Source organism: Echinops telfairi, unplaced genomic scaffold (genome assembly GCF_000313985.2).
Source record: "Echinops telfairi isolate 266 unplaced genomic scaffold, ASM31398v2 ScPeMD7_443;HRSCAF=831, whole genome shotgun sequence".
In the NCBI taxonomy this organism is placed as follows: Eukaryota; Metazoa; Chordata; class Mammalia; order Afrosoricida; family Tenrecidae; genus Echinops; species Echinops telfairi.
The window spans coordinates 45,319,887-45,330,331 of NW_022104341.1; the positions used below are offsets into that span (position 1 = coordinate 45,319,887).

Below are 10,445 nucleotides of genomic sequence, written 5' to 3' on the forward strand. Positions count from 1 at the left end.
ATCCATTTGATTACTTAAGCTTCCTAACAAACTAATTTTACTTTCTTTTCTCTGAAGCCAGAGTCAGATTAATTTTGCTCTATTTATTTCTAATTCTAATAAATGCTAAGATCTAACCAAATCATAGATTCTATGATTATGTTCACTTAGGAGAGATTAATGTCGGTGCAAGTTTCTATAAAATTCTGTATTACCAGAAAAAGAAGTTTTTTAAATTTTATATGCAATACCACATGGGCATCTTAACTTCCTCTACCCCACTCCCTTTCAAAGCTGAAAGTAGTAAACATTTGCAAGGTTCAGGTAAAGTTACGTGGTAATTCACCCAAAGTCAGAAGATTGCTTAAATTTTCTCATATGACCTGTGGTTGGATTTTTCCTTTCTTTCCTTATCTCAGTCCTTAACAGTGATGTGTACTCATCGGGTCTGCATCATTCTGAACCCAAACCAAACTCACCGTCATGGTGCATATTACGACTCAGAGCGGCCTCCTAGGTCAGCGTAGAATTGTCCCTGTGGGTTTCTGGGACTATATATCTTTACAATCCCCTGTAGCACGACTGATGGTTTCTAAAAACTGACCTTGTGGTTAGCAACATAACTTGCATCCCATTGTGCCACCAGCGCTCCTCTGGAGCATTCTAGTAACACCTAACAAGTTATAATACAGCCTGTAAGCCTGTAGTCAGAGACTTACTCTTAGAAAGCAAGTTGATTTTACAAAATTTATAAAGCACAAACAAATACATGTGAAGTAGGAAAGATTTGAAATTTCAGAATTTCTCCCAAGGTCGTTCTCTGTTAAACTATTTTATCTTCATATAAAAGTCATAATGCATCAAAAATATGTACTGTTTTCCAAAAAAGCCATTTGGTATTACATCATTTTTATGGTCAATCCGAATTACAATTGTTCATCATGTTATAAGTCACTGACAATTGTTTCAGAGCAAGAAAGACAACCAAACGGAAGCAATGTGTTCTGCTCACAGAAGCCAGAAAACAGTGAAATGCTGTCCAGTTCTTCACCTGGAGTTCCGTCATCAATAAAGTACCTCCTGGTCTTATAGGTGAGCACCCCAAAGTTTCGACATGAAAACAACAACAACATTGCATTTTAAAGAGTAGAAACTCAAGGTATAATAGTGATTGCCATCAGCCATAGAAACATTTTACTTTCAGAAATCAGACTGCCATCTCTCTCTCTCTACAATATTGTTTCTTAAAAATTCAGGGCTAGATGATTTTCAATTTCATATTTCATTACACTTTCAAATGTGCAAATGTCGCGTCTAGCTTGGTGAGCCACTTAATGTGTTTATTAGCTCGGTGTATTTACTTGCATGTTTTTTCCTTGTTGTCATCATTATTATGCCTTCTCTTCTACATGGGGGCTGCGTGCCTTTTTCCTGGCTAGAACAGTTTTGAGCATTTTATGCTAGGTTTTTTTCACCGGGTCATCTAGGAGTCAGACTAGAACGTGAGCAATTACTGCATATGGTGCATGTTCAAGGGTCTCTGCACGACTTCATGGGTTTTGAGAAATCTAGACTGTATGAGTGGTCAAAACATATTTTTCAAAAATATTTAAAACATTTTCAGTACACCTATCCCTTTTGAATTGGCATTGGACTGATATTTTCATACTCAACATTAATACTCAGAGAGGTAATTGTTAAAATTAGCTATTATTATTTTGATTAATACTCAGATGTTGTATTCTGCTGTATAAAACATAATTCTATTACATTTGCTTCTATTAGATTTTCTTCTCAATGGAACTTAAATTCTTTTATAAATGCCAGTGTGCCATAAAGAGAAGATCCATTTGTAGCAGTTTTTACCAACATATTATTATTCATATCCCATCCAAAAGAAATAGTGAATGAAAATTCAGCTTGTTGAATAAAAGGAAAAGCACATTAAGTTTAAAAAACTTGAAGTAGACACAACTATTCTTTGTTAAATATGAAATAAATAATCCCACAGGATACTAAATCTTGAAGAGATTATTACTTTCAATTAATTACAAAGCAGTTCCATCACATTGTAATGGGATGAAATTGAAAATCATCTATAAAAATGCTACAGGCATTAGCTTATCTAATTATAAAAACTTCTTTGCTTTGTTGACAATTGTGCTAAAAATATTTCTACTCACTGTCTTTTTATCTTTTGCTTTTCTTGCTTACCATTATTTAACTCTTTTCACAGAGACACACTGTTGAGAACTGTTTTGAAATGTAAATAATAAGCAAAGCTAGTAATTATATGAAATTCTGCGTTCTCTTCTCATACCTATGACAAGAATGATTTTGGGTCGAGGTCTAGTAGGATCAAACACCTCGTATTCCTCAATCAACTCAGCAGTCTCGGAGAGATCCGTGTCACTTTCTATGGAGAATTGATGGATTGGAGGGAGTCGATCATACCGCCGATAAGGAAAGTTTGAATTTTCAGGCATTACTGCAAAAGAGTAAGATAACTTTGGAACGGAAAAAGAAAAGCATAAGAAAACATTTCTTGCATTTAACAATTGGTAGATGAAATGTGAAACTCGATGAGTTTGTTTTTTATTTTTTCCTACTGGAAAAAAGATTCCTTAGGGGTTACTTAGCAAACGTCCCTACAGAGCCAGAGAGTAAATGTTAAGGCTTTGAGGGCCATCCATCTCTGTTGGTAACATGGTCATCCATGACAGCACACACAATAGATAAACACATGGACACGCCTATGTTCCAAAAAGAGTTTTATTTACAAAAACATGGCTGGGTCACACTTGGCCTATGAACCTGTGCCCTAGAGGAACCTTTCCCGTATTGCCTAGTCTTGCTTGAAAGGTTGTATGCATCATGGTTGACTTCTAAGGGGGACAGTGCACAACCTGCACGATCATCTGCAGCTGTCATGTAAAAACCTTCCTCATCATTTATTTCATTCGTTAAACAAATACAGATCTGCTCTTACTGTAATTTAGGAACTCCAGAGTGGCCCAGTAGAAATAATCAACCAGCAAGTGAGAAGACCAGCAGAGACTTTCTACGTGAAGAATATTTTTCAATATCATAGAATTTTTCTTTCTACGAGTTAGCCCAGAAAAAGGGACTCATTTTTAAAAATTTTATTGGGGGCTCTTTCAGCTCTTATCACAATCCATACCCCAGTGCCCTGAGCCAAAGTCTGGTACACACCCCTGTACTACTGTGCTAGGCTTCTTTAGACACGTGTCTGTCTCCCTTGAAACTAAAGGAGGAGGAGGGGTGTGTGTGGTGTGTGTGTGTGTGTTGTGTGTGTGTTCACACGTGTAAAATCTAGGACAAACTTTTTTTCCCTTAAGAGAGACAGAGACAAAAAAAGAGAGAGAGAGACCAAGAATTGATGGGTTCACTTACAAAATTGCTACAGAGTTTTGGTATTTACTGGGTGGATAAGAGGTTACAAAAAAGCAAAGTTGCTAATCAAAGGAGCAGTAAAGAATAAAAGAGAAATAATTTGGTTAAAAAAAAGAATTTTTCTTTCCTAATATTTATTACTTTTAACATTCTTAATTAAAACACGAATGTATAAAGATTTATTGCCAGACATGTTAATGTGCTGAGGGTGATTTGATGGAAAAATAAAGATAAAAAACATTTAAAGATTTTATCTAATGCTATATGCACACCAGACAAGATTGTATACTATTCATGGCTAAAATAGATACCTCTCATGGTAAAAACCATAGGAGATGAATTAATGGGTCGATATTTTGAGGCTAAGGCAGTAGAAAAGCACTTACAGAAGTGGAAGGGGCTGAACTTTGAAAGGTAAGTACAGCTGATGCAATGTGAGAAGTGTATGCCAGGTGGGGAAAAGCAAGAAAGCTCCAAGTCATACCCACAAATGGCATTTTCAAGAAGATCAGGGAACAGAGCTGGCAAACCCAAGTCAGGCAGATGGTCTCCACCAGTTGTCTAGTTCATGGCTCCCTTCTTCCTCATGCCCTGTGTCATTATGCCAGGAAACACAGAGAAACCCTAAGTACTCAATAAGCCCAGGACAAAGGAGAGAGGAGGCCATCTGGTTTTCCATGAGGGACTTGGCTAAGGGGACTAGTGTATCTTAGCAGAGCCTACTACTGGTATCTCTTAACCTAGATACTGGACCAGTCAGGACTATCCATTCTTTCTTGATACAAAAAAACGAGGCCTTTGACTACTGACCCACTGGCCTCAATGTAGTTCCATGAAAGAAATGGAGCCATCTGCAGATGATCGTGAGTATTCTTTAGAAAATCCTGGCAAAGACTATGCTGAGAAAGGCATGGGAATAGTATTCTGATTTACCTTGCAATTTAACCACTTTGCCCAGTGCCAAGCAAAAACCTAGACATTTCCTTATTACTCTTCTTCTCTTACCTTTTACATATATTCCCACATGCATACGTTCCCCTAAAACATCCCAAGGGCATATGTTCCTCTGTCTCCAGGGCCAAAAAATCTTCCCAAAATCACTATCCCTTGATTCTGTGAGCCCCGTTAATACCTTTACTAGTCATCGTATTTCCCACGTGTCATCACAATCCACTACCTGAGATGCTCTTCCCTGATGGTCCCAGGGCTGGCTGCTTCTCATAATCCACACCTCACCTTAAATGCCATCTCCAATAAGAACATTTTCCTGATCTCCTACTCTAGGGTAGCCACCAATGTATCTCAAGGCCATCACTCTGATGTCCTGCATATCATCTGCCACTTCACCATGTGAGAGTTTTCCTCGTTCATTTATAAATTCATTCATCTTCTCCCATTAGAATATATTCTTAAGCACCCCAAACCAAATTCACCGCCCTTGATTCAATTCCAGCTCATAGTGATCTTTTAGGACAAGGTAGAACTGCCCCTGTGGGTTTTTATGGGAGTAGGAAGCCTCATCTTCCTCCGATAAAGGTTTCCAACCACTGATTTTGTGGTTAGCAGTCCTGTGTGTAACTCACCTACTCCACCAGGGATCCTAGTCCTTTAGAATCTCATTTCCATAAAATCTGGGCTCGTATCTATGACCATATTCCAGATTCTAAAACTGCTGGGCACATAGTTGGTGTTCAATCAATATTTGTAATAATGAAGAACAGCCTTGTGAAAAAGTGTTGTTTATTTGTTTAGATGTGTAAGAACCAGGAGATCTGACAGGTAAGCAGTGTGTAGTCATAATGTGGGAGTCTTGAGTATCAGGGCAGAGGGAACAACTGGTACAAAGCCATAGGATTTTTCTGGGATAGAGAAGTGGCATGAGGAAGCATATGTTGTAAGAAACTTCATCTGATGACAGCTGGAATGTATTTGAGTAGGGCGAGACTAGAAGCAGAGAGGTTGACTAGGAAGCTGTGAAGGTAATCAAGTGTGATTTGAAAGACTTAAATTGGAGAGAGATTAGAATAAATGGAAATGATTGGGTAGATGTTAAAGACATGGTAAAGGTGGAAGTAACAACTCAAAAATAATTCCAAATTGCAAATCTAAAGCAGTTAAGAAATATTGTATTTATTATAGTAGCTCTCTGCCCTGGTTTTTGCTCCAAAAATACACCCACTCCCTACTTAAGGACATGGTTAGATTCCAAATACCAGTTTGTTATATGAAACTGTTCTGTGAAAATGGAGGATGACCTTATCTGATCACACAGGAAGGTTAACTATATCATTATATGACTGCTAAATTACACAGTTGCATAACTGCCAAATTACATCACTACAGAACTGACAAATTATATCACTACTTTGAGAATGATGGTCGAGCCAAGCTGACATATAACCAACACAACCAGTGTTATCACCACCTAGCATCTTGGTGCTCACTACTACCAGATGTGCATCATTAATGCTTAAAATATTCAGATATGTTAGGGAAGCAATTTTTGCAACATATTACACTTGAACTCTTCTAAACTTTACATACTATACAGAGCCTCTCTCCTTTCACTGGGTTTCTTATTTCTGTGTGGAACTTCATATCTCACAGTGTCTTATAAATAAAGATTAGGTTGCACCCTTTCTTTTACTTAAAAAAAAAAAAGATGAAAGAGATTGGAAGGGAACTGGGAACTGAATTTCTGAAGCAGATGAAGAGGCTGCGACGTGACGATGTCGTGAGGAGGAGTTGTACTGGATTTCTCTCATTTCCAGCATCATTAATGACATAATTAGCTGACATTTTCATTTATGACAAGAAAACCAAAACAAAACAAAAACTCACTTCAATTAAGTCAATTCTGACTCATAGCAACCTTGCAAGGCAGACTAAAACTTCTCCGTTGGGTTTCTGAAATTTTTAAATCCTAAAGGAGCAGGCAGTCTCATCTTTTTCCATGGAGCTACTAGTGGGTTTGAACTGCCGACCCTGTGGTTAGAATATGTCACTTCTTCCAGGAAACCTTCTCTGAACCTCACACTAGATGAGGCCCGTCATCTCTGTCAATATGGTGAGTTCCATACAGTGTATCATTTCCTACAGCACCCACTGTGCCTCTAGCTTTATGTTTAATGCCTAACTTTGCTGCTAATCTGGAAGCTCCTTGAGAGCAGGTTTCAGGGTTGTTATTTTGGTCACTGAACTTTCAATCCTAGAAGAGTGTTAGGATGTGGTAATAATCAGAAAATAGTTTATTGTTATCCAGTTTGAATGGCCTCATGAAAATGGGAAGTATTTTGAATATGGCATGTTTGGCTTTGGACATGTTGTGTATACGATGGAAATTAAACATTACAGAGAAGTTCTATGGATATTTTAAGATAAAGAATTAGAATTCTAATTTATGACTGGCTACTCATATATATATATGTGTATATATATATATATACATATATATATATGACAGGAAATAAAGCTCACTTAACACTTGTATTAAAATACCATACAGAACTGTCAACCAATAATTTATCCTTGATTTTATCATATTTTAAGGACCCTTGGTAGTACAGCAGTGAAAGCATTCAGTTGTTAATCGAAAGGATGGACGTTCCAACTCGCCAGGTGCTACGTAGGAGGAAGATGAGGTAGTCTGCTTCGGTAAAGATTTACAGCCTCGGAAGCTTATGGAGTGGCTCTACTCTGCCCTGTCAATTATCTATGAGTTGGAATCAGCTTCATGGCAGTTGAGTTTGATTTTGTCATATTTATGACACTATGAAAGTAATTTGCTTAGATGATGAAAATGTTTTATTTCATAGACTAAGTTTTTATGATCACTTAGCATTACCATAAACCACCACCACCAACAATAACAAACCAATTCACTGCAAACAAATCAATTCTGACTCACAGGCTTCCAAGACTATAAATTTTTACAGACCCGGACAGCCTCATCTTTCTCTTGCAAAGTGGTTGATGGATTTGAACCACCTAAATCACAATGCCATACAGCTCTGGCAATATTTCAGAAAAAATTTCACGAACAACTCTTTAGATTTAGAAAGAATCATAATGCTTTCAGTTACTGGGAAGTTAATTTTGTTGAATTCAATTGCTGTTTCACAGATTACACATTAAACTTAAGAACACAACTGAGGAAAACATTTCATGAAATGAAAGTGTAACTATGGGGCAAATTAGTTTAGAAACTACTTTTGATATTTTAGCATGTGTTCCACCTATAAGGTAGTGTAACACAATATTATCACCACAGAACAAGGAAAGTTTTTATTTGATGAATAATTAAAAGATTTCTGAGAGGGAACACCAGTAAAGTACTAGGAAGTTTGGAGACCTTGAAATTGGAAAGTAATTTCAAGTCTAATTCAGAAACCAAACCTACATTTTTCATTTTTGTTCTAGCTCAAGCTGCTGCATTGGGGATTTCCACGCTCATCATTTGTGGGCCCAATATAGCTTAATAGATATCTTTCCTTTGGTTTGGCATTTTTCAGGATCTAGAACTTGCCTGTTTAGATGATGAGTGTATTCTCTATTCCTGCTCTCTAGTTTAGCCATAGTTCCTACCAATTTTTAGTATACATTTGGCCTGCCTGGCTCCTATGTCTAATGAAACCATGGAGATATGTTCAGACTGAAGTTCCAAGGTTTGATTTTTCTGCTAAACAGCCACTTTGATAGCCAGGGACCAGTTTTTCAGCTGACAGCGTTATAACCTCTTCAATTAATTTCAAGAGTGTGCAAACATCTTAGAAAAAGCTATAGTAATTCCTGAGGTTGGTGAGCACTTTAATGTTAATGCTTAAAAGACAGTTCCCCATTATTTACCTCACCTGATTTAAAAAGGGCATGAGGCATGTATTTAGTGTTGAGTGAGATTCTAACAGTGATATCATTTACTCATTTTACTGAAACCTACTAAGTGGTGTATTCTAGTGATAGCTGACTAGATGGTACTCGAGTGACTCAAGAGGTACCTGCATCCCCGAGAAGTGCCACATCCAAACTGTGTCTGCATAGTTTGAAGGGAAACCTTAATCTCCAGTTCTGCTCACTTTCCACTCTTCGTACCCTGAACTGTTTCTGAAGAGTGAGAATTTCAATTTGGGCTTCCAATCTGACATTAAACAAAAGTAGGACTATGTGGGAATAGTGAAAAACTCTTTAGTGTTGGAATGGTTCCAGGAGGTCAAATCAACATTTTTGGTGAAAATTCAATTTTGTAAGCAAATAACCTTTACCTTAAGACTGAGCCCAGAAGGTAAAGACTGGACTTATTTTGCATCAAGTAACAAGGCTTTACCTTCTTTATCTTGACTCCCTGTACGATGAGCTGGGATATCATTGCTGATGTCAGGTGGATCTTAGCTAAACGCAGAGATTACCAGAAAGATATTTGCTTGTGTGTATTATAGACTATGCAAAGTCTTAGACTGTGTGGACCATAATAAGCTATGGATAACACTGCAAAGAATGGGAATTCGAGAACACTTACTGGTGCTCATGTGGAATCTGCACACTGGCCAAGAGGCAGTCCTTCAAACAGAACAAGAGGATACAGGATGGCTTAAATCAGGAAAGGTGTGTCTCATAGTGGTATCTTTCCACCATGCTTATTCAATCTGTATGCTGAGTAAACAAGCTGAGAAGGATGTGGGAAGAACGAGGCATTCGGCTTGGAAAATGTACTAACGTCTTGCAGATGCCACACTCTTGCTTGATGAAAATGAGAACTTGAAGCACTTACTGATGAAGATCAAAGAATATGGCCTCCAATATGATTACGTTTCAATGTAAAAAACAAAACAAAATCCTCACAACTGGATCAACAAACAACATCATGGTAAACAAAAAAGATTGAAGTTGCAAGGATTTCATTTTACTTGGATTTACAAATCAATGCTCATCACAGCAGCAGACAGATTAAAGCATGTATTCCATTGGGTAAATCTGCTGCAAAAGACCTCTTTCAAGTGTTAAAGAGCAAAGCCATCACTTTGAGGGGTGAGGGGCATCTGAGCCAAGCTGTGGTATTTTGAATTGTTTCATATACATGCAAACACTGGAGAAAGAAGAAGGAAGACCTGAAAGGATGCATTTTAATAAAGTGTTGGCAAAGAATAATGAACAAATTTGTCTTGAGAGATCTGCAGCCAGAATGCTCCTTACAAGTGAGGAGGGCAAGACTTCATCTCATGTACATTAGACATGTTATCAAGTGAGACTAATTCCTCCTGAAGAGCATCATGCTTGGTGGAGGGTCAGTGAAAAGGAGAAAACCTCTCACAGAGATGGACTGACACAGTGGCAATGGTGAGCTCCAACTTCACAATAGCTGGGAGGATAGCACAGGGCGGGGCCGTGTTCCATTCCGTTGTTAAGTAGGGTTGTGAGTCAGAACTGACTTCACAGCACCTAACAACTACAAGAGGGACTGGTGTGAAAAGCCTTGTACAGTGATGAGATGACTTTGAAAAGCTAACCGTGCCACCTCAAGGTGTCATTGAATATTTCCTAATTGCCTATGTGTGCTTTGCTTCTAAACTTTGAAAATTTATGGAATTAGTTTTACATGAAAACTTGAATTATCTTAGTTCTCAGCAGCCTTAGGGAATCTGATGCTGGTGGTGAGAGGGTCATATCTACTTGCAGCAAAACATTTGTGCGCCAAAGTCTGAATGACCTAACATAGATTCCTGCATGAACAGGGAAGGACCTTCTCCACTCTGCAGGTGTTTGGGGAAATACTGTTACTGCTCTAGCCTGCCTGCATTAATTCTAAAGAATTAACACACTGACTTTTTTTTTCACACTGCATTCAATAAAATAAAATGGGTCATGACTAAATAAGATAAAACTGAAACTGACTTGTTCCTTCCTTACACTTGTTGTAAGGAGTCCTGGTGGCACAGTGGTTAAGGCAGTCAGCTACTCATCAAAAGGTTGGTGGCTCTTTATAGATTTAGTATTAAGGTAGCAGAAGGACATTGGGCCTCCACTCAAGTACTCCCTCAACACAAGAATACTTTCTTCTA

The 10,445-nt window shown here is 37.9% G+C and overlaps 1 protein-coding gene across 2 annotated transcripts in view; it reads right to left on the bottom strand.

Moving 5' to 3' along the window:
* AK5 (adenylate kinase 5) overlaps positions 1-10,445 on the bottom strand; it is a 331,424-nt gene that overhangs the window by 318,283 nt on the left and 2,696 nt on the right. Inside the window, exon 2 of one of the 2 annotated variants that reach the window (XM_045292114.1) lies at positions 2,300-2,395. In XM_045292114.1, the coding sequence (XP_045148049.1) occupies positions 2,300-2,395 (96 nt within the window). Of the gene's footprint in view, positions 1-2,299; positions 2,468-10,445 lie in introns of both variants that reach the window. The other variant, XM_004699317.2, reaches the window with a different exon arrangement.